The 27,591-nt window shown below is 42.7% G+C and overlaps 1 protein-coding gene across 4 annotated transcripts in view; it reads right to left on the bottom strand.

Moving 5' to 3' along the window:
* arnt2 (aryl-hydrocarbon receptor nuclear translocator 2) overlaps window positions 1-27,591 on the bottom strand; it is a 399,781-nt gene that overhangs the window by 130,671 nt on the left and 241,519 nt on the right. For all 4 annotated transcript variants that reach the window (XM_060941110.1, XM_060941111.1, XM_060941112.1 and 1 more), the window contains one exon: window positions 3,251-3,402. In XM_060941110.1, coding sequence (XP_060797093.1) covers window positions 3,251-3,402 — 152 coding nt within the window. The remainder of the gene's footprint in view (window positions 1-3,250; window positions 3,403-27,591) is intronic.

Raw genomic sequence — 27,591 nt, 5'->3', positions numbered from 1 at the left:
CGAGCCATTTCCCCAGCCTCACTAACCACAACACAAGAAAGGAAGTGGGTGAGTGGTCTAAATGTCATGCCATTTTTTCCCCTTCCAAACAGAAATAAATGAAAGCATGCACATCACATGTTTTGCCTTCAAATACATATTTTAAAATGTCATATTATATTATGAATGCTGTGTCTCATAACATCAAAGTCACATTTATATTATTTGACATACTTTCTGAGTTAAGATGGCAGAGGGAGATTAACAGGTAAGTGGGTCAAAGCAAAGTGGGTTCTGCTGTTTATGTAACAGAGAGAAGTGCATGCCAGAAGGACCAAAGCAAACATGACCAAGCGTGAAGAAATATGAGGGTGTCTGTTTAGCTCGCCCACACGAATCAATTTCAACTAAATATTACCGAGTGTTATATAACAGCTTCCACTCTGAAGCACGCACTGAACTCTCTCTCTGCAAGCTCCAGACGACTGGCACTGCTTACGGAAAGCTCCCCCTAAATGTCTATTATGGAGGATGAGGATGTCTGGGTGGACTCTCCGTTCAAAACAGCCTCTGTTTTTCAGCTTGAGACAAACCATGCAGATCTGGTTTCAATTCAAGGCACCACGGAAGGAAAACAAACTTCTGGAATCTGGCTCAAAGTCTTGTGTACTTAAGTTGTTGACAGCAGAGAGAGAGAGAGAGAGAGAGAGATAATTTCATTTGGGGATGCTTAAAGGAGGAGAGAAGGGAGTGAAAAATAAATAAATAAATAAATAAATAAAGAAAGAAAGAAAGAAAGAAAGAAACCGTCAGTGACGGCGTAGCTCACTCCAGCCCCGTCGAGTCCAGAAGGAACGGTCTAAAGTGGGCCACCTTGCGCAATAAATGTTGGAAGCTATATACACTATATACAAGCTATAGATAGACGCTCTAGACACCCTAGGAATACCGACCTATTTGCCAGAAAGAATCCAAAACGGTAAGGAATTGACCGAGAAGAAGCGATTTTGGTTGAACTGCTCATGAAGGCTTGATTAGTCCATAACTTCATTAACAATTGTAATTAAGCAAATCTGGGTAGAAGTCATATGCACCCTAGGTACCCCGCCTTCCTGCCAGAAAGAATCAAAATTGGTGAAGAATTGAGGAAGAAGAAGCAATTTGTGTGGAAACTGCTCGTTAGGGATTAATTACTCCATATCTTCATTATTAATTGCAATTATGCAAATTTGGATAGAAGCTATATGCAACCCAGGCAGACCTACCTTCCTGCCAAAAATCTGACATAAGCTCATCGACTTTCAGCTGGGTGAGCAGAAAGAAAGAAAGAAAGAAAGAAAGAAAGAAAGAAAGAAAGAAAGAAAGAAAGAACGCTGGATGGACGACAGACAACACATGATGACATAAGCTCATCGACTTTCAACAACCCCAAAGACATCTAGTTACAGAGCTATTTATACACCGTTATTTATACGGTCATGCTTATTATTGTTAAAACAATATCTGAAGTGTTATTTGTAAAATAATAAAATATCTTACTCTAGACTTTCAAACAATATTGTAAGATTTTATTTTAATTTTATCTAATAGTGGACGGTACAGGGCGGCACAGTGGTGTAGTGGCTAGCGCTGTCGCCTCACAGCAAGAAGGTCCTGGGTTCGAGCCCCGTGGCTGGCGAGGGCCTTTCTGTGCGGAGTTTGCATGTTCTCCCCGTGTCCGCGTGGGTTTCCTCCGGGTGCTCCGGTTTCCCCCACAGTCCAAAGACATGCAGGTTAGGTTAACTGGTGACTCTAAATTGACCGTAGGTGTGAATGTGAGTGTGAATGGTTGTCTGTGTCTATGTGTCAGCCCTGTGATGACCTGGCGACTTGTCCAGGGTGTACCCCGCCTTTCGCCTGTCGTCAGCTGGGATAGGCTCCAGCTCGCCTGTGACCCTGTAGAACAGGATAAAGTGGCTAGAGATAATGAGATGAGATGAGATGAGACACACCACCTAGTGGTCAGTGTTAGTAATTACCAGTCATACACACCGCCTCGTGGCCAGTGTTAGTAATTGCCAGTCATACACACACCACCTAGTGGCCAGTGCTAGCCAGTAAAGAAATAAAACAAAAGAGACTGGCTATGATATAAGAAAATTCTACAACCCAGAAACAGATGGGAGCTCCGCTTTTAGGCAGTGCCTAAATCTATATATTAATTTCAATAAACGGTTAATGTTCAGTTCCCTCTTCATTTATTCTTGATTCAAAGGTACAGCTGAGTCACACAGGTTGATCAGTGTGTAACGGACAATAACAATTTTATCCAAAATAGCTTTTCCTGCCTTAGTCGATTTATTTCCATTTCACGTGTGTGCAGCTGTTGTAAAGTTCAGTGTGTGTGTGTGTGTGTGTGTGTGTAACTCTCTTGAACTGTAGGTTCATTTCTACACTCTGGTTCCACGGTGACATTTTGCACAGGACTGTGTTCCTCTGATAACAGAAACAAAGCTCCAGCATTATTATTATTATACTCATTCAAAACTCTCCACAGCTTAATATACCCTAAATTATTCATTCCTCTGCTACTAGAACTGCCTTCTTTCTGAAAGTGTCGGCATATATTGGTGTTATGGTTTTGTGGATTGATGATAATTATGCTTCTTCACCTATTTAAAAAAAAAAAATCAACTGCATTCTGCCCTCTCCAAAATAAAATAAAGCTCTGGGCAAGTGGAATTGCTGTTCGGGCAAGTACGTTTTGGGTGCTGCTTGCCCATTGGGCAAGTAAGGCTCAGAGATTTTTTTCAAGGACTGTTCTGACATGAACTGGAACAGCTGTCTTAATAGAGACACTTCCTTCAAAACGTACAGGTCTCACTGGGTACCATTGAACCTTAAGGGAATCTTGGCAGGCATCATGTTTGGGATACCCTTCCGACATTAACCACAAACTAATTTATCAACCGTAAAAAGTGAAAATGGACGACTCCACAAATGCTGTCCGAAAATGATCTCTTTCTAGTTGAGTGAAACTGCCTACCTATAGTATTCGAGTAGACCTTTTGCTCCAGTCCACTGTAAAAATGCCACAACTAGCAACAAAGTAAACCACAGTCCACTTGAAAGAGGACCAAGACACACTATTTGCTGTACACTCAAGCACAGCTGGAGCAACACCACCTGTCAAATTGTCTGAACCAAAGAAAAGACTTCACTGTTCCACACCACAGCCATTAATGTGTCTTTAGAGAGGAGGGAAAAAAAAAACCCAACAAAAACCACATACTTAACGTTTGTGTTGGTGCAGATGATGTACTCAATCTCGTCCGAGTACGGATTCTGGAAGGTGAAGCTGCTAGTTCTGATCAGCATCCACTCGCGATTCTTCATCCGGAAACGGTACATGACCGATAGGACCTGACCTTTCAGCTTCACGACCTGTGGAGTAACAAAGAAACATCTCGTAAAAACATGCATTAGAACAAACAACCCAGTTTAGAAATCAGCTGTGGACTTCTATAGGAAACGGAAAAGTGGAGAAAAAGTCCATCGAACATTTAGAATATCTAGAACTTATGCTTCTGATTCAATCCAGAGTACATCTCGATATGTGAGCAACAACCCACTGTTATCCAGAAGAACCTGATCATACTGGTCCATCTAAATATGACAAAAATACCAGATCTGTCAACATCTAACTAAAATCTGAACACGAAAAGAACTGAAACTCTGTAAGCTTCTACTTCTACATTAAATGAAACAGCCCAAGAATGATGGCGTACATCCTGTGTTTATGTGCAAGACTCGTGTTACTTCAGTCACATATGGTCACGTTTTACAGGGGTCACTGGGATGGATCAGAAAATCTCATACACAATCAGATACTGAGCTATCAGGCAATTACTAATGTTCAGAAAAAGATACATTTAAAGCGGCTGATTGAAAACGTAGGTATACTATGATGCGATTTAAAGCTGTTTAACATCACATGACGTGATGTCCGAAGATGCAATGCAACTTCTTTCCATATTATGAAAAGAGCTTCACTATAATACAGAAAAAAAAAACAGTTTTTGAGTGCTGCTTTGAGGACTGTAAGGACATGGAATTGACAGATACAGAGGCCATGTATCCTTCACTGGAAGTGGCATATGGAGAGGCCATGCTTCCTTTACAGTGCTGAGAGATCACACATCTGTCAGCGACAGGTACAGACGCTACGCCTCCTTCACTGGGAAAGATACAGAAGCCACGCTTCTTTTATTGGGAAAGATACAGAAGCCATGCCTCCTTCACTGGGAACGATACAGAAGCCACGCCCCTTTTATTGGGAAAGATACAGAAGCCATGCTTCTTTTATTGGGAAAGATACAGAAGCCACGCCTCCTTCACTGGGAACGATACAGAAGCCACACCTCCTTCACTGGGAAAGACACAGAAGCCACGCCTCCTTCACTGGGAAAGACACAGAAGCCACGCCTCCTTCACTGGGAAAGACACAGAAGCCACGCCTCCTTCACTGGGAAAGACACAGAAGCCATGCCTCCTTCACTGGGAAAGACACAGAAGTCACGCCTCCTTCACTGGGAAAGACACAGAAGCCACGCCTCCTTCACTGGGAAAGACACAGAAGCCACGCCTCATTCACTGGGAAAGACACAGAAGCCATGCCTCCTTCATTGGGAAAGACACAGAAGCCGCTTGCTTCACTGGGAAAGACACAGAAGCCACGCCTCCTTCACTGGGAAAGACACAGAAGCCACGCCTCCTTCACTGCAAAAGACAGAAGCCATGCCTCCTTCACTGGGAAAGACACAGAAGCCACACCTCCTTCACTGCAAAAGACAGAAGCCACACCTCCTTCACTGGGAAAGACATAGAAGCCACGCTTGCTTCACTGGGAAAGACACAGAAGCCACGCCTCCTTCACTGGGACAGACACAGAAGCCACGCCTGCTTCACTGCAAAAGACAGAAGCCATGCCTCCTTCACTGGGAAAGACACAGAAGCCACGCCTCCTTCACTGCAAAAGACAGAAGCCACACCTCCTTCACTGTGAAAGACATAGAAGCCACGCTTCCTTCACTGGGAAAGACACAGAAACCACGCCTCCTTTACTGGGAAAGATACAGAAGCCATGCTTCCTTCACTGGGAAAGACACAGAAGCCACGCCTCCTTTACTGGGAAAGATACAGAAGTCACGCCTCCTTCACTGGGAAAGACACAGAAGCCACGCCTCCTTCACTGGGAAAGACACAGAAGCCACGCCTCCTTCACTGGGAAAGATACAGAAGCCATGCCTCCTTCACTGCAAAAGACAGAAGCCACACCTCCTTCACTGGGAAAGACACAGAAGCCACGCCTCCTTCACTGGGAAAGACACAGAAGCCACACCTCCTTCACTGGGAAAGACACAGAAGCCACGCCTCTTTTATTGGGAAAGATACAGAAGCCATGCTTCCTTCACTGGGAAAGACACAGAAGCCACGCCTCCTTTACTGGGAAAGATACAGAAGTCACGCCTCCTTCACTGGGAAAGACACAGAAGCCACGCCTCCTTCACTGGGAAAGACACAGAAGCCACGCCTCCTTCACTGGGAAAGATACAGAAGCCATGCCTCCTTCACTGCAAAAGACAGAAGCCACACCTCCTTCACTGGGAAAGACACAGAAGCCACGCCTCCTTCACTGGGAAAGACACAGAAGCCACACCTCCTTCACTGGGAAAGACACAGAAGCCACGCCTCTTTTATTGGGAAAGATACAGAAGCCACACCTTCATCAGTGACTGACAGGCAATACAAAGTGCCAAAGGAAAGCCATCAGATCCTGCCAGTCTCCATCACCTTGCAATTTGATTGATACAAACTGTCTTATACAGGTGCAGATGTTTTAAGTCCCTTGCACACCAAGTCTAAATTTATGGATGAAATATTTGCACAAAATCATGCAGGTGTTATTAGATTTTAGTCCAAATACAGAGGTGATTATAGGAAATGGCACACCCTGATTGGTCAAGAGATTCAGGTTATTTCTCGATAATCACCTTGAGCGACTCGGCAAAATGGCGGCCAATCATTTTGTCACTGTAAATGAGGAAAAATGAGAAATTATGAAAGAAAATACTGTTCCTAAAAGGACTAAAAATGCAACGAAGTTTGGTCTAAAACTATTTAAAGGTAAGGTGAAATTGTGATTTATTTTATCGATTTCAAAACAAAGTATTTCATGTAACTCAGCCAAGATAAGTGACATAAGCCTGCACGCGTTACATTTGCATGCCACTTTTGAAGACTGAAATAATTTTTTTTTTTAAATAATCACCAGTGTATTTATACAAAGACAATTATCGCCTCAGGCTCAGTGAATATCGGTGAATAATAACCTTGACTTCATCTCTGTTATTATTTCCCAAATTCACCTCGCCTTCGGCGGCACGGTGGTGTAGTGGTTAGCGCTGTCTCCTCACAGCAAGAAGGTCCGGGTTCGAGCCCCGTGGCCGGCGAGGGCCTTTCTGTGCGGAGTTTGCATGTTCTCCCCGTGTCCGCGTGGGTTTCCTCCGGATGCTCCGGTTTCCCCCACAGTCCAAAGACATGCAGGTTAGGTTAACTGGTGACTCTAAATTGACCGTAGGTGTGAATGTGAGTGTGAATGGTTGTCTGTGTCTATGTGTCAGCCCTGTGATGACCTGGCGACTTGTCCAGGGTGTACCCCGCCTTTCGCCTGTAGTCAGCTGGGATAGGCTCCAGCTTGCCTGCGACCCTGTAGAAGGATAAAGCGGCTAGAGATAATGAGAGATGATGAGAGAGATACAGAAGCCATGCTTCCTTCACTGGGAAAGACACAGAAGCCACGCCTCCTTTACTGGGAAAGATACAGAAGTCACGCCTCCTTCACTGGGAAAGACACAGAAGCCACGCCTCCTTCACTGGGAAAGACACAGAAGCCACGCCTCCTTCACTGGGAAAGATACAGAAGCCATGCCTCCTTCACTGCAAAAGACAGAAGCCACACCTCCTTCACTGGGAAAGACACAGAAGCCACGCCTCCTTCACTGGGAAAGACACAGAAGCCACACCTCCTTCACTGGGAAAGACACAGAAGCCACGCCTCTTTTATTGGGAAAGATACAGAAGCCATGCTTCCTTCACTGGGAAAGACACAGAAGCCACGCCTCCTTTACTGGGAAAGATACAGAAGTCACGCCTCCTTCACTGGGAAAGACACAGAAGCCACGCCTCCTTCACTGGGAAAGACACAGAAGCCACGCCTCCTTCACTGGGAAAGATACAGAAGCCATGCCTCCTTCACTGCAAAAGACAGAAGCCACACCTCCTTCACTGGGAAAGACACAGAAGCCACGCCTCCTTCACTGGGAAAGACACAGAAGCCACACCTCCTTCACTGGGAAAGACACAGAAGCCACGCCTCTTTTATTGGGAAAGATACAGAAGCCACACCTTCATCAGTGACTGACAGGCAATACAAAGTGCCAAAGGAAAGCCATCAGATCCTGCCAGTCTCCATCACCTTGCAATTTGATTGATACAAACTGTCTTATACAGGTGCAGATGTTTTAAGTCCCTTGCACACCAAGTCTAAATTTATGGATGAAATATTTGCACAAAATCATGCAGGTGTTATTAGATTTTAGTCCAAATACAGAGGTGATTATAGGAAATGGCACACCCTGATTGGTCAAGAGATTCAGGTTATTTCTCGATAATCACCTTGAGCGACTCGGCAAAATGGCGGCCAATCATTTTGTCACTGTAAATGAGGAAAAATGAGAAATTATGAAAGAAAATACTGTTCCTAAAAGGACTAAAAATGCAACGAAGTTTGGTCTAAAACTATTTAAAGGTAAGGTGAAATTGTGATTTATTTTATCGATTTCAAAACAAAGTATTTCATGTAACTCAGCCAAGATAAGTGACATAAGCCTGCACGCGTTACATTTGCATGCCACTTTTGAAGACTGAAATAATTTTTTTTTTTAAATAATCACCAGTGTATTTATACAAAGACAATTATCGCCTCAGGCTCAGTGAATATCGGTGAATAATAACCTTGACTTCATCTCTGTTATTATTTCCCAAATTCACCTCGCCTTCGGCGGCACGGTGGTGTAGTGGTTAGCGCTGTCTCCTCACAGCAAGAAGGTCCGGGTTCGAGCCCCGTGGCCGGCGAGGGCCTTTCTGTGCGGAGTTTGCATGTTCTCCCCGTGTCCGCGTGGGTTTCCTCCGGATGCTCCGGTTTCCCCCACAGTCCAAAGACATGCAGGTTAGGTTAACTGGTGACTCTAAATTGACCGTAGGTGTGAATGTGAGTGTGAATGGTTGTCTGTGTCTATGTGTCAGCCCTGTGATGACCTGGCGACTTGTCCAGGGTGTACCCCGCCTTTCGCCCATAGTCAGCTGGGATAGGCTCCAGCTTGCCTGCGACCTTGTAGAAGGATAAAGCGGCTAGAGATTATAGAGATGAATGAGACAATGAAAAATAAATTTGGACCCATCTTGCTTGTTGTGCATGCGATGTTGGTTACCTGACCAATCAAATGAGGTTCCACTGATCCCACACAATGAAAGGGCAAAATGGGCAACCAGCTCATTAATATTGTTGCCTAAACATCCGTCTCTCAGCTTCACCTCTAGAACAAGATGAAACTCTTGATGATGTTGTCTCCGTTCCAACAACGGTTGTGCCCAAAACCATGGGCGTTGCTAGAACACGTTTACTGGGCCATGTGCCCCAATTGATCTGCTGTGCCCTGGAAAATCTCATGTTCAAGCTCCTATATTTGGCAGTGGATTAATTTAAACTGGTAATGGGAAAAGAAGAGATTGTTTTTGTCATCTAATGTCAAAGCAATGCAGTTTAGCCCAAAATTACAAGCTGAGGCATGCACCTTCATTGCAGCCCAGGTCTGGACACCACAGCGTCCACACTACTGTCAGGGTACGGTCATGTGCAGCTCTTAGCCAATGCACAGTAGCGTGCACGCAGCACTCCGGGTATCAGCACATCAAACAAGAATCAGGACTGAGGAATGATAGCACAACTATAACCAACTCCAGACACGCAGCAGGCATTCAAGAAGAAAAAAAAAAACTGCATGATTTGAGTAGTGGGGGCCTGTGCACCAGTAGAGCTTTAGGTCTCGCATGCCCCTGCCCAAACCGCTCGCTTTCTTGAGAGCATGTCTGTAATTATTATGTCTTCATCACTACTTGACAACTTCATCATTCACTCAAGACACGACTGAGAGTTGTGGCACAAAACAGAACAGGAAATATGAAAACATCCGCATCAGACTCGGTGTGCGTACTCTGTGCGAAATTTTGGCGCACACATTTTTTTTTTTGCCATTTCTGCATTGCAATGTTGTGCTGTATCTGCCGTGTAAAGGCCTTTCTAAAGCTTGAGACCCCTGATAATTCAACAAACACACTCAGGCACACAAACTGTAATGTAACGTTTCCATTTTATTGTTCTACATATAGATTTATTGTGACCTTGAAATAACCCATAACAACAACAGGGTGTTCAGCAAAGACTTGAACTTCGTAACCTCTCATCACTATTTAACGTCTGCGTTCTTTCCATGCCGAGACCTCAAAAACATTAGCAAAAGCAGCTTAGGTTTCCTATGGTTTTAAATAAAGAGGAAAAAGATTGACAGATTTTGCTTTTTTGCATTCACAAGAGTACAACAGAGCACAATTGTTTCTCTCTGTCAAAACAAAGCTCATTTGCATCTCGAGGAATGTCTTGCTTCAACAAATCAAACGGCTCACCACACCCCAGACCACGAGGAGAAGAAAAAAAAACACCGTCCAAAGAGAGAGGGGATACTGTGTGTTAGTCTTGGCCAAAAGGTGGAATGTTTTTTTGATCATGAGACTCTTTCTCCAGTAAAGACAAAAAAAAAAAGAGACTTTGACCTTTTTCAAACTGTCCTTGCTTCAACCAGACTTTGAAGAAAGCACTTTTAAAATTACAGCAGTTTAGAAGAAGGTCCTCGAACAGTCCTAACCCAGAGTCAGTAAGACGTATTTGTAAAAAGTCTTCCTATGGGCTCAATTAGTATATTTGTACAGTATTTATTCATGAGGTAGTGACTGGACTGTGGCAGAATCCAATGGAAACACAAGAGCACTTAAAGATGAAGGGCCCAACATCAGCTTCTTGAGGTTTGAACTAACAAACTTGTGGTCAAAAGCACACAACCTTAACCGCTGAACTGTAACAGGCCAGGCTGCCATAATCATCCGTCATCACCGTAATCCAGAGCTTGGGTCAAATAACTGGCAGAGTTAACACAGGGAGATCCGTTACCAGTAGAAATGCAGCCAGAGGGCAAAACACGATAATACTACAGATAGGTCAAGGCACAACTAGAGAACTAGGAAACAAAGATAAACAAAAAGCCTACGTAATGCGATGCAAAAATATTCTATCACAACTGCCGCTGGTCTAAAAGTTAAAGTGTTGGGATAAGAATCAGAAGGTTCCAAGTTTGAATCCTGGTTAAGTATTAAAAAAAATGCTAATTAGGTCGATATGAATAGCTAGACGAACAAGAGGAAATACTAGGTAGGTGTAGATGGAAGAGAGAGAGAGAGACAAAAGAAGCGATAGAAAATCCCTTTTAAGAATCTTAGATCATCCAAACTTTTACCGAGGTTGGAAATGATGAACTAGGTTATTTTAACCCAGGTCCAAAAGAAAAAAAAACAACCCAAGTTGACATTTTCTGACCTGAAACATATGCAAAAAAAATTTATATACATTACACACAGGTGGCACGGTGGTGTAGTGGTTAGCGCTGTCGCCTCACAGCAAGAAGGTCCGGGTTCGAGCCCCGTGGCCGGCGAGGGCCTTTCTGTGTGGAGTTTGCATGTTTTCCCCGTGTCCGGGTGCTCCGGTTTCCCCCACAGTCCAAAGACATGCAGGTTAGGTTAACTGGTGACTCTAAATTGACCGTAGGTGTGAATGTGAGTGTGAATGGTTGTCTGTGTGTCAGCCCTGTGATGACCTGGCGACTTGTCCAGGGTGTACCCCGCCTTTCGCCTGTAGTCAGCTGGGATAGGCTCCAGCTTGCCTGCGACCCTGTAGAACAGGATAAAGCAGCTACAGATAATGAGATGAGATATTACACACACGTTTTTTTTTTTTGCATGTTTCAGGTACAGAGATGAGGCTGAGATGGTATGAACACATCCTGAGAAGAGATGCAGAGCATGTTGGAAGGAGAATGTTGAGGATGGAGCTGCCAGGCAAACGAAAACGAGGAAGGCCAAAGAGGAGATACATGGATGTGGTGAGAGAGGATATGAAAGTGGCAGGTGTGGTAGAGAAGGATGCGGAAGACAGGGAGCGATGGAGACGAAAGATCCGCTGTGGCGACCCCTAATCAGGAGCAGCCAAAAGAAGGAGGGAGGGATAGAGAGAGAGAGATAGATAGATGGGGCCCCCTCCAGCCATGGCGAACTGGATAGGGTGAGGCGGAGCAGGCAATTTTTGGGCACCTTTTCTAGCCCCTTCCTCAGGCTACCGAGGTGAGCAGTGCTGTCCTGTCCTGAATAGGGCTGCTCAGACACCCATACGACTGCCGGATTCCCCATCTGCTCCAGTTCTGAGAGAAAACAACCATATAGCCTGGGCCGCCTGCGTGTAGGTCTGCAGCTACGGCTTCCAGTGTTCCCACACCTGCCGCTTCGTTGCTCGCCCATGGCCACTGGACTTAAAGGATTACAAAGTGATTGCGCAGTGAATTGGTTTATAGTGTGGAGGAGTTGCGCACATCGTTGATCACACCCTCTTGTCCAAAACCATCTTGGTCCAGTAGCAAGACAATGTCGAGACAGCTGGGGATGGAGTCGGATGCAGTGGATGACCATGACGTCCTTGTGCCTCGTCATGCCTTATGTTTTCTTCGACACATTGCTGGCCTTCGCCTTTCTGCCTGTTGAACCGGTCTTGTGGTTTCCTCCGCGCAGCTCGCCAAGAGTCCAGACTTCACATGCTTGGGTAGGCATGCCCAAAACTCACCGAGGGCCGAAGGCCCATCGGCTACCCTCACCTGGTTTAGCCAGCCTGTCAAAGCTGTTGCCCGGGGTGTGGCTGCTGCGCATGTTACAGCTTCTTGGAGCCACAGGTGAGAGTTGGATGCCAGGTGAGGACCAATGGTGGATGAACAGCCCTGAGGACTCGATAGTCTCCCAGCCAGAGATACTTCCCCTCCCGAAATGCTCCATTCACCCCAATATATATGAAGACAAAGTCATCATCTGCAAAATCCTTAAAGGTAGACTGCCTTTCAGATTTTTCAAGAGTAGGTCATAAAAAGAATTTTCACTGACACCCAATTATTTTTGTTTAGTGGACCAAAAGCTACTGAATTCGAATCAAGGACTTCCAATTTTATTAGTTTTTTAAAAATAGAACAATTAATGAATTGAGAGCCACATGTCTTTAAATTCTCCGCTATTTTTTCCTGCTTCACCATGACCCAATTCAAGATACGACGTCATGCATCACGTGGTGGGCTTTTCCCGTTCGCACAAGGCATTGTGGGATACAAATTTGAAACAGGAGAGAAAAATGGAGGACATGAGCGTGCGAATGAAAAGTGAAAGACCGACTACAGTAATGGAAAGTGAGAAGAAAAGATGTTATGCTGCGAAGGAAAGGAAACGCAGGACCAAACTAATAAATATCGGTGGTCAGCGAGCACCTCGGTGTGATCAGCTGTTTGTTTAGCGACAGAATGATGGAACTGTCAGTGCACGGTCAAGGTAAACCTGCGCATGCGCACTCGGACTTCATCTGTCTGCTTGACTGCGCGAAGCGAGCGATTTCATGCGCATTATTTGCTCAGGAATCCCCTCAAATTAAATAACTTCCCAGCCACAGAATGGCCTGATATTTTTTTGAGATATTACAGAAATAAACATCCATCACGATGACCAAATTTCAGAGGGAACTAAATGAACTTGAAAGGCCGTCTAACTTTAAGTGTTTTGAAGCTCCATGTGAAGGTTAGTGCGAATACACTACTTCATTCATTCATTAGAGCTCACTGACACTAGGAGGCACTTTTCCTTGTGTTATTCAGTGTTATTCAGCCTCACAGTCCTACCAACACCGTGTCCGTGCACGGAAACGTCCCCTCCAGTAAACTTCCGTTCCCGTACCATGTGATTATACACATTGTAAATGTGTATAAGTTGTGGTTATCGTAAAAGCGTCATTCAAGTTGGATCGAAAAGCAGAGGATCTCACGGTTCAGACACAGTTTAAAGCTCGTCTCTATCCTAAACGGCTCTAAAATTATTTAATGCTTTGTGGTACATAATGCAATGCTTAATTTGTAAGGGTTAGGTTCAGTGCAAGGTCAAGGTAAACCTGTAGATGGCAGTAACGCAACACTGGATGCCAGCTGCCGTAAAACCCAAAAGAAGAAGAAGAAGGTAAACCTGCATATGCACACACGGACTTCTTCTGTCTGCTTGACTGTACGAAGCGAGCGATTTTATGCACATTATTTGCTCGGGAATCCCCTCAAATTAAATAACTTCCCAGCCACAGAATGGCCTGAAATTTTGTGAGATAAAATATACATACATCACAATGACCAAAATGAGAAATAAACATACATCTCAATGACCAAATTTCAGAGGGAACTAAATTTCACTGATTTTAGGAACTCGAAAGGCCGTCTCGCTTTAAGGCCAATTTATGCTGACAACCCAGTCCTCGCAGACGGTGTCGCAGACAGTGTCTGCGTAGCCCCCCCACCTTCGCAGACACTCTGCGCGCACCTCCCAAAAATTGTGACCACCGCAGAAGCCTCGCAGACAGCGCCGCAGACAAGAGGGCTCTGATTGGTCCACTCTACATCCGCTGTACACGCACTTCCGCTTCCCTACTTTCCCGGTTTGTTTTGTTTTCACGACCGGCATTTTTAAAAACACGAGCGAAGATGGAGCAGCATGAAGAGCGGTTGATTGAGGAAGTACGTACATCTATACGACTCCAGTTCTAGTCATTATAAAAAAAAAAAGTTCTAGTCATTATAAGTAACCGGAGGATAAACACTCCACTAACCACACCCACCAACTACTCCTAGCGACTTCGCGCCCCCTTGCGTTGTGCTGGTGAATAACGTCGCGCACGCCTATTCCCCCGCTCAACAATAAAGTACAACTGTCTGCGAAAAGCTATCTGCGAAAGCCTTGTCGCAAGAGCATGCAGAGGCCTGTAATCTTTGCTTGTCATTCATTTGAAGTGATAATGACTTTCCCCTCCACCCATCACAAGTCATTTACCAAGTCGGTGCTTTATTGTCTCACAATTGCTGACACTGTAAACAAGAACAAGCATCTCAACTTAATGACTGACTAAGCAGCAAAAAAAATTGACCCGCACTTCCAGCAAATCCATTTAACAGTTGCGGTTCACTCCAGTGAAAGTCTGATTTTGTAAAATTACACACACACAAACAAATACAAATACGCAGCCTATGGACTGGAAACTATATTAGGAGTTTATTTACTGCAGCAAATGGTTTTTTTATTTTTATTTTTTTGTGCTTGAACTTGCCCTACATCCACAGAACTCACCAGGCCATTTTTCAATTCTGTGTAAAAACAGTACAAAGCACCTCAGGGAAGGACATTTTCTATCAGTTGTCCCCATCAGAAATATCCATTTGAAGGACCATTTAAAGGCTTTTCATCACTGATCAGTGGACCACAGCTTTTCTTTCCCTCACAAGTGTTTACTTCCTGTTTGCGCCCTAGTTTTTCTGCACGTCTTACCCATTAAAAACTCATTTCGAGTATTTCCCACTTCTGCTTGAGCTCCAACAGTAATACCTCTAATCCTATTTTGGACATGTCCCTCATTATTATTCTCATTCTTGTCGAATTAAGCCTGTATTACACTGTGCGATTTCAGCAGTCTTTAAGCTTATGACTCGTCACAGAATCAGATTAAAGAAAAATCCCTATCTTCCTGACGAAAACAGACTTTAGGGCTACGTTTACATTACGTCGAATCAGCGGATCATCAGATTAACGTTCTTAAAATGATTCGTGTTTACACTAAAACCGTTAGCCGTGCACACAGCAACACCAATACGCGGATACGCTCGGCTCCGCAGGCATCCTGCGCTCCAAATCACTCCACCCTGAACAGCGAGTGCCCTCTGGAGGGTGTGCACTCCGGCCCTGCGCAGCTCACAGAGTGCGCGAGTGAAGTGAACAAGCCACGATTCGGGACTGAGCCGCTGTGTGTGTGATCCCAGCGCATATCACTTATTACTTGCAAGTGGAAGGATGGCAAGCCTAAAGACAATCATAACTACACAGTGGGCAGTATTTGCATCAGTATTTGCAGTATTTTCATACTTTTATACTCTTTAATGAAAGGTGATACAAGGCGGAAGTCCGCGCCGTTTTTCAGCAGTCGCGTCACATGACCAACGCCAGCGAATCAGGAAGGTGGATGTCACAGTGACGTTGTCCAATGAGACGCCAGCTAGAGCTCAGCACAGCGTATTCGCGTATTCTCAATGTTTACACAGCACCGGAGCTGATACGATCTAGATTGAATACGTGGACGCTGGCGGATTCCCGTTTCCCCGCTTTTCCAGGGGGGGTAATGTAAACGGACAGTGCATCCGCGAAGAAAACGAGACAGATACGGTCTAGTGTAAACGTAGCCTAAAACGTGAAAAACATTTTGGAACCATTTGTGGCTGGGTTACAAAGAACAACATGGAAAGCCCAGTTTTCAAAAGGAATAAGGATATTATTTTTGTCTGTTAGCCTGTGTCTGTTTTGCTGTGTTCACACTTATACCGGTACGGAAGTGGTATAACTGTATCGATACAAAGTATACCGGTACAGTTTAGTGCAGGGGTGGGCAAACTTTTTGGCTCAGGGGCCACATTGACTTTTGAAATTTGCCAGGCGGGCCGGGCCAACACCAAATTCATACATATCGAACATAAACCGGAAAAGCTTTAGTGTTATTGTAAGGCCTTCACTGACAGAGACCCAAATGCAGATCAGATTGACATTTATTTTAGTTCTCAGTCAACAAAGGCAGAGCAGAAAAATGCTTGCAGTTCAATAGATTGGCACATAAAAAAATATATACACAAACACCAGCACTACAGCAGCCACCCACGACAACCAAAATTACTAAGAGTTATACTTTTTATATTATCATGTCTGTAAACATGTGACTACCATCTTATTACAGCTCCAACATAGTTTTAAAAAGAGAAAGTGTTAATACTCACATTCACTCAGCAACCGCTGAGCTGTATTCATCCGTGCTTGCGCTGACTGGTTGTTAGCATAATTAGCATGCTTGGAGGAAAAGTGCCGTTTGATGTTATATTCCTTTAAAATTGCAACGGTTTCTTTGCAAATAAGGCATACAGCCTTTGATCGGACTTCAGCAAAAAAATATTTAGTTGTCCATTCTTTATTGAACACCCTGCACTCGCTGTCCACTTTTCTTTTTTTAGGACCACTCATTGTAAAGTTTTATCCTGTGTTCTCGAGATCATCAGTGGCACGGGCGCCAGAATGACTTCCATGGCACGCGCTGCACCACTCTGCAAATGTAATCTCGCGTGAATACGACTGACTGGAAAGACGGATCTCTAGAACACCTGTCTACGTGATAACACTGATGCTTATAGTTTATAGATCTGCTCAATCGTGTTTATATGATTGTCTTCCGCGGGCCGGATTAAAAACGCCAACGGGCCGGATGTGGCCCGCGGGCCGTAGTTTGCCCACCTCTGGTTTAGTGCATCTGTCCACACTAGCGAGAAATGTTTGCGCTTTTCTTTCACGGTAGTTGAAATGCGAGTGCGCGAAATGTTTCCGTGGTTACCGAGTAACTTCCTTCCGAGAATATGAAACAACGTGTGTGTGCTTTTTGTTGTCAATGTACAGTCTGTATTTCTGGTGGTCATTTATTCAGTCGAATCGTATAAAACGCGCGAGGCAGTTGAGAAAGAAACAAAGAAAACGAATCTCCCTTTCTCCCCCCTCATTTTCTCCCTCTTTCCTTCTCTTCCCCTCCCTTTCTCTCCCTTTTCCCCTCTTCCTCCTTTCTTCCTCCCTCCCCCCCCTCCGTCCTCCCCCTCTCCCTCCCTCCTCCCCCTCTCCCTTCCTCCCCCCTTTCTTTGCTCCATGTAGCTCCACAGTCGTTTCGTTTTCGCATGCGCATTATATTTGTATCGATACAGAATTGCTTCATCTGTCCACACTACAGCAAAGCGCTACAGTACCGATTAGGGGTGTGCAAAAATATCGATACGGCGATATATCGCGATACTTTGTCTTCTGATTCAATATCGATACTCAAAATTTGAATATCGATATTTTTTCAAATAATAAATCATGTTTCAGACGGGTTGTAAATCCAGTACGACTTCCGCACCTCCGCTCCGCGAGGTGTCGCTGTGCCGCTCCCTCACTGCAAGGCACTCTTCGTCTTCTCTTTTTTTCCCGGCGGTTGCAGTGAGGAAAAAAAACAAGCAAGCATGGCTGTTAACGTAAACCTAGAGACGCCGCCGAACTTTAAGGCAGATGTTTGGAGGCACTTTGGATTCCAAAGGAAAGGAGAAAAAAACAGTGAGCCGGTGTTCTGTAAAGTTATCCTACCTCTTGGATTTGTCCTACCAAGCCTACTGCGCATGCGCGAAATCCAGGAGGGTAGGAAAATTCAACAGTAGTTTTGTCCTACCGATCAGCTGGGCTGATAGAAAATCGGTGAGTATTTCACGCATTTGCCGATTTTTATGTTTTGTGCGTATTGGTCGAGTCTTTGGCCGAGTCAAATAATTTGTAATGCCTTGTTTTGAATAATAAACCGGTCTGTATGAGAACTTGCTAATGCATGTGTTCTGCGCATGCGCAGTAGGAGACTAAGATGCCCACTGCACTTTTCAATGTGTTTCAGACAGTGTGTTGTTCCTGCAAAATAAGCACAAGTGAAATGTTCTCAGGTACATGTTCTCAAGTTTACAAAGAACAAATTGATATTAGTGTTAGCACTGAAATGTATGTGCAGTCTGCAGTGCAAGTTTTAAGTTTTCATAAAACAATTTGATTCTGCTTGTTAAGCAGCACTGATGTGTCCATGCTTACAGAAAAGTTGAGAATACTAGCACAGAAATGGGAATTTTCTGTATGTTGTAGTGAAGCAACTCTTGGTTTTGCCAGCAGTGGAATAGAGACAAATATATGTCTGGCAAGAGTGTGTAGTTATGTATGTGAAATGTAATTTTACAGTGGTCAATAAATTCTGATTTTCTTCAGTGATACAGAAATCGTGATGTTGTTGAAATTTCTTGCAATATATCGATTATCGCAGAATCGCTGTACCGTGATATTATCGTTATCGTGGGCAAAATATCGCCATAGTATTGTATCGTGAGGTATCTGGTGATACCCAGCCCTAGTACCGATACTGTACCGGTACGAAACCCATACATTTGTGGGTTTCGTACCGATACAGTTATACCGCTACAGTACCGGTATAGTTGCTAGTGTGGACACGTGTTGCGGTACGAAAGTAGTTTCGTATCGGTACAAAATCCCTAGTGTGGACAGGGTATTAGTTTTGCATCTCACTTTACCAGGGGCCAAGTATGTAGCCTTGTAATGTTATTATAATTCTCTCATTGGTCGCAATGGAACGAACGCAGCCATTGGTGAGCATGTCACATTGTGCGTTCTACGGCCACTGAACAACCAGATAATTCTTGTACAATATGCGATTTTTGTTAAGAAAATCAGGCTGTAAATCGGACAGTGCAAACCTGGCATTACTAAACACAAATCCAGAAAAAGAGGGAAGTCAGAAATAAAGCAGGATGTAAACAGGAAGAGTTTGACACTGCTGGGAAAAGAAATAAAGGCCTCTTGAGGCCCTTTCTCTATCTTCAATGAGCTGTGAGAAGCACAGAACTTTGCTGAGTTTCCAACGTCAATTCCGTCCAAGTACAAAGACAATCTTTGGCATTGATTATGACAGATTTGGGACTTGATGCCAAGAAAAAAAAATCTCTTCTGTCATGGCTTCTGATAAGGTCTTTAACTGCCAGCTCATGTCGAAGTTGTGGTCATACTCTAGTTGGAAGCTTGTACTACAGCTTTGGAACTGATGTATGTGATTGTGAAGGGTCGTGAGTGTAAAAATGTGTTTTTTGTACAAGTGTGTTGTTTTAAAGTCATCATGTAATATTTTGGATGTCATCCATGGAGGTCTTTATCAAGCCAAAAAAAAAAACTAAGAAAAAGAAAACAAGTGGTTGTACAACTCCGAGTCTGTGGCCTCAGTAACTGCATGAACACTCCGAGTAAGGATTCACTATCAAACATTTCTGACATTTCAGAGAGCTTCTGTTTATTTTAAAGGAGGATTAAATAAATAGATAAATGATGGTGGAAGAGCATGTGCGAAGAAGCTGATTAATGCCCTGGTGAAAACATTTCAGCTGTTTGGGTTTTTTTCTCCAATGTAATTACAAGCATCAGCAAAGTAGTGCTCATCAATCATGACTCAAGGAGCAAATTTATGGTATTTAACTATAAATGAGGGTCACCCTTGATAGATCTGTCAACATTTTCTGCACAAAATGCATAAAAACCAAGTTATAGGCTACATCCACACGACAACGGCAACGAGATTTTATTAAAAAAAATATCGTGTCCACATGGGCAACGGATCAGTAAAATATCAGGTACATATGGCAATGCAACGCTTGCTGAAAACGATGCAATACACATGCCACACCTCTACGTGCGCTGTAAGACGGTCCCATCGGAGACACCAGAACAATAGAAGAAGTAGGATGCATGTGCATAAACCCCTTCTTCTACCCGGCATGAAGCACTCACAGGAACAAGTACACAACAACAAGAAGAAGAAGATGGCTGCGACTACGTGAGGAAATCGTGCCTTCTGTGTGTACAAATTAGTTTTATTAGTGTGCATAGTTTTATATAACTTAATTTTCTTATTGTGTGTGAACATTTTGAAAAGCATTTTTATATAATTTATATAACTTTTTATATTGTGTGTGAACATTTTGAAAAGCAGTCTTATCCAATAAAAAAAGAAATTCAAGAAATGGTTCAGTTACTTGTTTATTTAAAAGAAAAGCTGTATACAAAAGTGAATGCAATGCAGTGGTTCATACAAAACAGCGAGAGTGCTGCTTGTTCTAGTCATGTGGTTGTGACGTCATCGTAAACAAATCCGTCCTACTCATCCAGACGACTTCGCAACGGCGCCGTTGCCAGATTTTTCCACTCTGGAACCCGTTCTCGTTTTGGGGCACCCAAAACGCCGGTGCCGTGTGGACGCCAGGCCGAAACGATAAACAATTTTATCAGATTCACCTGAATCCGTTGCCGTGTGGACAGCCTCATAGACAGTGTTTGAAGTGGAAACTGTTAAATAATTTTGAAGGTCTGCAGTGAATAAGAGATTAAACTGCTTGAAAGATGAAGTGTATTCCTTTAATAAAAAGAGGGGAAAAAATGAATGACGGAAAATATTCAAGATTCAATTATTCAAATATTTAAGTTCTCCAAATAGTCAAATATATAAAATATTTTTGGCTAAAAGTGCCTCATTCACTGCAGGCCTTGCTATAAATGACAGATCTATGAAAGTCTAGACTGATGAATACTGAACCGCCACTGCTTATAATTTCATTTAAAAAAAAAAAAACGAAACTCAAACCATCTGAAGATTTCTTTTTAACTTTAAGCCATAGGTGTTACTAAATCCTCTGCTTACATTTATGTCAATTAACACTGAACATTTGGGGTGCTCGAGTTTCTTCCCACAGTCCAAAGACATGCGGATTTGGTCAAATGGCTACTCGAAATTGCCCACCTCTCGACCAAAGTTGGCTGGGATGGGTTCAGGCTTCATCACGACCTTGGTGGATAAGTGGTATAGATAATAGATGGATGGACAGTTCTGGTGTGTAACCAAAAAAATACTGTTGTTAGACTGTTCTGGTGCTAGAAATCTCTGGTTCTGGGCGTCATTTATCAATCTTTTAGTAAAGTTGTGTGTAAATATTTGCTTAGCCAAATCAAACTCAAATTTTCCTCCAGATTTATAGACGTTTTGGAAACACGGATGTTCTATGTCCTCATCTGCGTATATTGATCACCCGTAAAGCGCAAAGCACATTGTTGACACGGCTCATGTACATTTAGTGATGCCAACAAAACTCCAGAAAATTTCAAGTGCACGGACAGCTGAGAGCACAAAATGAAAGATATGAGTAAAAGCTTAAAGACAGAAGTGGAAGTTATTTTGCCTCGAAATGAATAATGAGAGTAAAGGCAGAAAGGCAAAAGTGGAAGTTATTTTGACTCCCTACTCTACCAGTAAAACTATTTAATAATATAAAATTTTAATAATTGAAGATAAAATCTTCCTGCTGGCTCATCCTTGGTTTACAATGTGGAATTTCTTTAATCATAATTCAATGCTTAGTTTTATTTGTCCTAATTTATGGGTTTGTGTTGGCCCACTTTCTCATCTCATCTCATTATCTCTAGCCGCTTTATCCTGTTCTACAGGGTCGCAGGCAAGCTGGAGCCTATCCCAGCTGACTACGGGCGAAAGGCGGGGTACACCCTGGACAAGTCGCCAGGTCATCACAGGGCTGACACATAGACACAGACAACCATTCACACTCACATTCACACCTACGGTCAATTTAGAGTCACCAGTTAACCTAACCTGCATGTCTTTGGACTGTGGGGGAAACCGGAGCACCCGGAGGAAACCCACGCGGACACGGGGAGAACATGCAAACTCTGCACAGAAAGGCCCTCGCCGGCCACAGGGCTCGAACCCGGACCTTCTTGCTGTGAGGCGACAGCGCTAACCGCTACACCACCGTGCCGCCCCCCACTTTCTTTCTTTAAATATTTTTTATGAATATTTATGAACCTCAGCAAATTACATCTATAAAATAAAGGACAAGTATGTGCTTCATATGAGGATTTAGTGATAATTCGTACGACACGCTTTTGCAAAACAATCAGTCTATTGATATTTGTTTTATAAGTAGATCCGCATACTATATTGCCATAATACAAATTGTGTGTATATATATATATATATATATATATATATATATATATATAAAATATATACACACACACACACACACACAGTGGCATGCAAAAGTTTGGGCACCCTTACTGAAAATGTCTGTTACTGTGAATAGTTAAGTGAGCAGAAGATGAACTGATCAGCATAAAGGTAAAGACGACACATTTCTTTTCAGTGTTTTCTGTAAGATTTGTGTATTATTTTTGTTTTGTACAATTGGAGAGTGAAAAAAGAAAAGAAACACCATGCAAAAGTTTGGGCACCCCAAAACATTTGAGTTCTCAGGTAACTTTTACCAAGGTTCCAGACCTTAATTAGCTTATTGAGCTGTGGCTTGTTCAAATTCTTCGTTAGGAAAGGTCAGATGATGCAGATTTCAAAGCTGTATAAATTCTCTGACTCCTCAAACTTGTCCCTAAATTCAACAGCCATGGGCTCCTCTAAGCAACTCCCTCGCATTCTGAATAATAAAATAATTGATGCTCACAAAGCAGGAGAAGGCTGCAAGAACATAGCAAAGTGTTTTCAGGTCGCTGTTTCCTCAGATTGTAATGTTATTAAGAAATGGCGGTGAACAGAAACAGTGGAGATCAAGGTGAGGTCTGGAAGATGAAGAAAACTTTCTGAAAGAACTGCTCGTTGGATTGCTAGAAAGGCAAATAAAAACCCCTGTTTGACTGCAGAAGACCTTCAGAAAGATTTAGCAGACCCTGGAGTGGTGGTGCACTGTTCTACTATGCAGCGACACCTGAACAAATATGACCTTCATGGGAGAGTCATCAGAAGAAAACCGTTCCTGCGTCCTAGTCACAAAATTCAGCATCTGAAGTTTGCAAATGAACATCTAAATAAGCCTGATGCATTCTGGAAACAAGTCCTGTGGACTGATGAAATCAAAATAGAACTTTTTGGCCACAATGTGCAAAGGTATGTTTGGAGAAAAAAGGGTGCCAAATTTCAGGAAAAGAACACCTCTCCACCTCTGAAGCATGGGTGTGGATCGATCATGCTTTGGGGTTGTGTTGCAGCCAGTGGCACAGGGCACATTTCATTGGTCGAGGGAAGCATGGATTCGAATAAATACCAGCAAATTCTGTAAGCAAACATCACACCATCTGTAAAAAAGTTGAAGTTAAAAGAGGATGGGTCCTACAATAAGACGATGATCCAAAACACACCTCAAAATCTACAATGGAATACCTCAAGAGGCACAAGCTGAAGGTTTTGCCCTGGCCCTCACACTCCCCTGACCTAAACATCATTGAAAATCTGTGGATAGATCTCAAAAGAGCAGTGCATGCAAGACAGCCCAGGAAACGTGTAGAACTGGAAGCCTTTTGCAAGGACGAATGTGTGAAAATCCCCCAGGTAAGAACTGAAAGATTATTAGCCGGCTACAAAAAGTGTTTACAAGCTGTGATACTTGCCAAAGGGGGTGTTACTAGGTACTAACCATGCAGGGTGCTCAAACTTTTGCTTCGGGCCCTTTTCCTTTTTTGTCATTTTGAAAATGTAAAAGATGAAAATAAAAAATTGCTTTTGCTTAAAATATAAAGGGAATGAGTCATCTTTAACTTTATGCCTTTTGGAGATAATTTCATCTTCAACTTGCTTAACTGTTCACAGTAACAGCAGTTTTGACCTGGGGTGCCCAAACTTTTGCATACCACTGTGTGTGTTTGTATATATATATATATATATATATATATATATATATATATATATATATATATATACACACACACACACACACACACACACACACACACTAGTGCATCTCAAAAAATTAGAATACCATGAAAAAGTTCCTTTTTTTCATAATTTAATTCAAAAAGGTAAACTTTCATATATTCTATATTCATTACATGTAAAGTGAAATATTTAAAGCCTTTTTTGTTTTAATTTTGATGATTATGGCTTATAGCTCATGAAAATCAGAAATCCAGTATCTCAAATTATTAGAATATTCCCGAAGATCAATAAAAAAAAAAGGATTTACAATACAGAAATGTCCAACTTCTGAAAAGTATATTCATTTATACACTCAATACTTGGTTGGGGCTCCTTTACCATGAATTACTGTATCAATGCGGTGTGGCATGGAGGTGATCAGTCTGTGGCACTGCTGAGGTGTTATTGAAGCCCAGGTTGCTTTGATAGTGGCCTTCAGCGTATCTGTATTTTTGGGTTGGGTGTTTCTCATCTTCCTCTTGACAATACCCCATAGATTCTCTATGGGGTTCAGGTCAGGCAAGTTTGCTGGCCAATCAAACACAGTCATATCATGGTCCGCAAACCATTTGGTAGTAGTTTTGGCACTGTGGGTAGGTGCTAAGTCCTGCTGGAAAAGGAAATCAGCATCTCCAAAAAGCTCGTCAGCAGATGGAAGCACGAAGTGCTCTAAAATCTCCTGGTAGATGGCTGTGTTGACTTTGGACTTGATAAAATACAGTGGACCAACACCAGCAGATGACATGCCACCCCAAATCATCACAGACTGTGGAAACTTCACACTGGGCTTCAAACACCTTGGATTCTGTGCCTCTCCACTCTTCCTCCAGACTCGAGAACCGTGATTTCCAAATTAAATGCAAAATATACTTTCATCTGAAAAGAGGACTTTGGACCACTGAGCAACAGTCCATTTCTTTCTCTCCTTAGCCCAGATAAGACACTTCTGACATTGTCTCTGGCTCAGGAGTAGCTTGATATTAGGAATGCGAAAGTTGTATCCTCTTTCTTGAAGATGTCTGTTCGTGATGGGTCTTGATACACTGACACCAGCCTCAGTCCACTCCTTGTGAAGCTCTCCCAAGTTCTTGAATCAACTTTTCTTGACAATCCTCTCAAGACTGCGGCCATCCCTGTTGCTTGTACACCTTTTCCAGCCACCCTTTTCAGCAATGACCTTTTGTGGCTTACCCTCCTTGTGGAGGGCATCAGTGATCATCTTCTGGACAACAGTCAAGTCAGCAGTCTTCCCCATGATTGTGGTTGTGTGTACTGAACTAGACCAAGAGATACACTGTGTTCATACTGTTTTACTCAAACTCGAAATGAAATATTCTAATATTTTGAGATTTTTTTTTTATGTTTTTGTACTGTATGCCATACTGATTAAAATTAAAATAGAAAAATGCTTGAAACATTTTAGTTTATGTGTAATGAGTCTATAATCTATAACATTTTGACTTTATTAAATAACTGATGGAAAACATTGAACTTTTTCACAATATTCTAATTTTTTGAGATGCACTAGTGTATATATATATATATATATATATATATATATATATATATATATAAAAACACATGTATGTATGTATGTATGTATGTATGTATGTATGTATGTATGTATGGTGTGTGTATGAGATATTAGCATTATCACTTATACATAATGAACTTTATTTTTTTATTGTTGTAAATTTTGTTAATTATGCTGTGGCAGCGGGGGCGTGGTCAAGCGCCGGTCTGTGACAGGAGGGCGGAGTCAGGGAACAGGGAAGGTAAGTGGCAGAATCACTACACCTGATGTCAATTAACCTGTGTTTGTGTGTCTTCCCCAGTGACCGCGCCCTACTTAAGGAGGGAGAGCGAGAGCAGAGGGAGCTCTTCCCCGAACCAGACGCCAGTTGTGTGTGTGTGTCTGTATGTTCACTGAAAAGTGTGACAATAAAAACCCGCTTTACCAACCTGAACTCTGTCCTGCCGTCTTCTGTGCTCCGCCTTTGTGTGATAACCGCTACATATGCCTTAGCATGGTAATGTGTAAATAATGTAATGTATCTACATTGGTTGTAAATTTAATTCAATATTCTTTAATTAATGCCAATAATATCAAGTGACTGGTATTCACAACATTTTCTTCCATGGTATTCTTAGTCCCTGTCTTCGTGAACTAGCATGAGAAGGTGTTTTTGATCGAGACTCCAAAGTTCTTCTGTAAGTTGCTCTGGATCTAGCATGTGCTAAATGCTGCGAATGTCATTAAAATAAGCAATTTAAACTCTATCTATTCCATATGAAAGTGCAGTGTCTGTGCAGATTATATCATCTGAAGTCCGTCAAGTATAAATTTACATTAGTTTATCTTCATTTACATGAATTTACACACCCTCAGTAACAGGAGTCGAATGCAAATTTTTTTATGAATTTTCAGGATTTTCAGGAACACCAAATGTCTTGTGGAAACACTCTTATGAACGATTTACAAAAAAATCCCATCATATCCAGCTTGACAAATGACAGCCTATGGTTGGCAATCTTGGTAATGTTAAAAGCCAGAAACCAACTGCCTTCCCACTCAGCTAGCACATTTTCATGGCTTTTATTTAGCAAACCTGAAGTCCCCAATTTAATGGCCTTTATTTGGAATTATCAGAGCTGTTAACGGAGTCAGAATGACCTTTATAACCTTCCACAGTCTAAGCCAATCTTGCTAAGAATAGTTAGAATCAAACTAATAGGAATTCAATCAATATGATTTGCCGCTTCACTGTGCTACAACTGATTTACATGAAATTGAGAAAATCTCAATTTATTTTCAGCTTGCGGCTGAGATGAAGCTCGGAGTTGTACACCGATATGGGAAATATAGCCTTGCTTTAGCTCTTGCTTGTGTGAACTGTTATAATCAGGGTTAGAAGTCATGTTATTTGAACAGGGTTTTGACAGGCAGCATGTTGATCCCTCTATTGTATGTTAAACACGAGGAAGAATCTTGAGAGGAACCAGAATCAAAAGGAAACCCCAGTATTGTAGTCGAATCAGTAAACCTCGAATCCGAGTCCAGTCTCGAGTCCCCAGTGTTCAAGTCCTAGTCAAGTCCAAGTCATTAAAGAAAATTTTGAGTAGGGTCGGAGAACAAGACTCCAGTCACACCATTTGACGGTGGCTGTTGCTGCCTTTATACGAAACCATCTCTGCTACTGTGTCGGACTAACGTTACTGCTCGACTGCCCCATTTTAGTGAATAGGCTACAGAGAAAAAGCTTGTTCATCGCTCAGCAAGCCCCGCCCACTATCAACAGGGCAAATAACATGAGAGAGGGTTAACACTAGCTAGCTCATCAGTCAGCAAGCCCCGCTCTGAACAGAGCAATTAACATATCCTGTCACTTCCTTCTCTGGGTGGAGTCTTGCCAAATGACGATTGAAGTTCGAGGTCGTTCCCGATGTCTCCTTGATAGTTCCTCTACATATGGAACATATAGCAGTGCATTTTTTCCCCACTGCACGAGAAGTCTGTATAAACAAAGCAGACAATCCTAGGGGCTTCTCTCCAGGCGTTTTAGTGCCATTAACGTTAGTTTGTTCCTGAACATGACATATGAACAGGTGAATGTGGGTTCTCTTGCACGAAATTAGGATAAAAATTAAATGTCGATATAAATATCTTATGCCAAATTATTATGGTATGTTACAAACAAATAAAGAAAAAA

The sequence above is a fragment of the Neoarius graeffei genome, chromosome 15 (genome assembly GCF_027579695.1).
Source record: "Neoarius graeffei isolate fNeoGra1 chromosome 15, fNeoGra1.pri, whole genome shotgun sequence".
Lineage (NCBI taxonomy): Eukaryota > Metazoa > Chordata > Actinopteri > Siluriformes > Ariidae > Neoarius > Neoarius graeffei.
The sequence above is the reverse complement of the archived record's forward strand: the minus strand, read 5'-3'. Positions and strand labels throughout refer to the sequence as shown.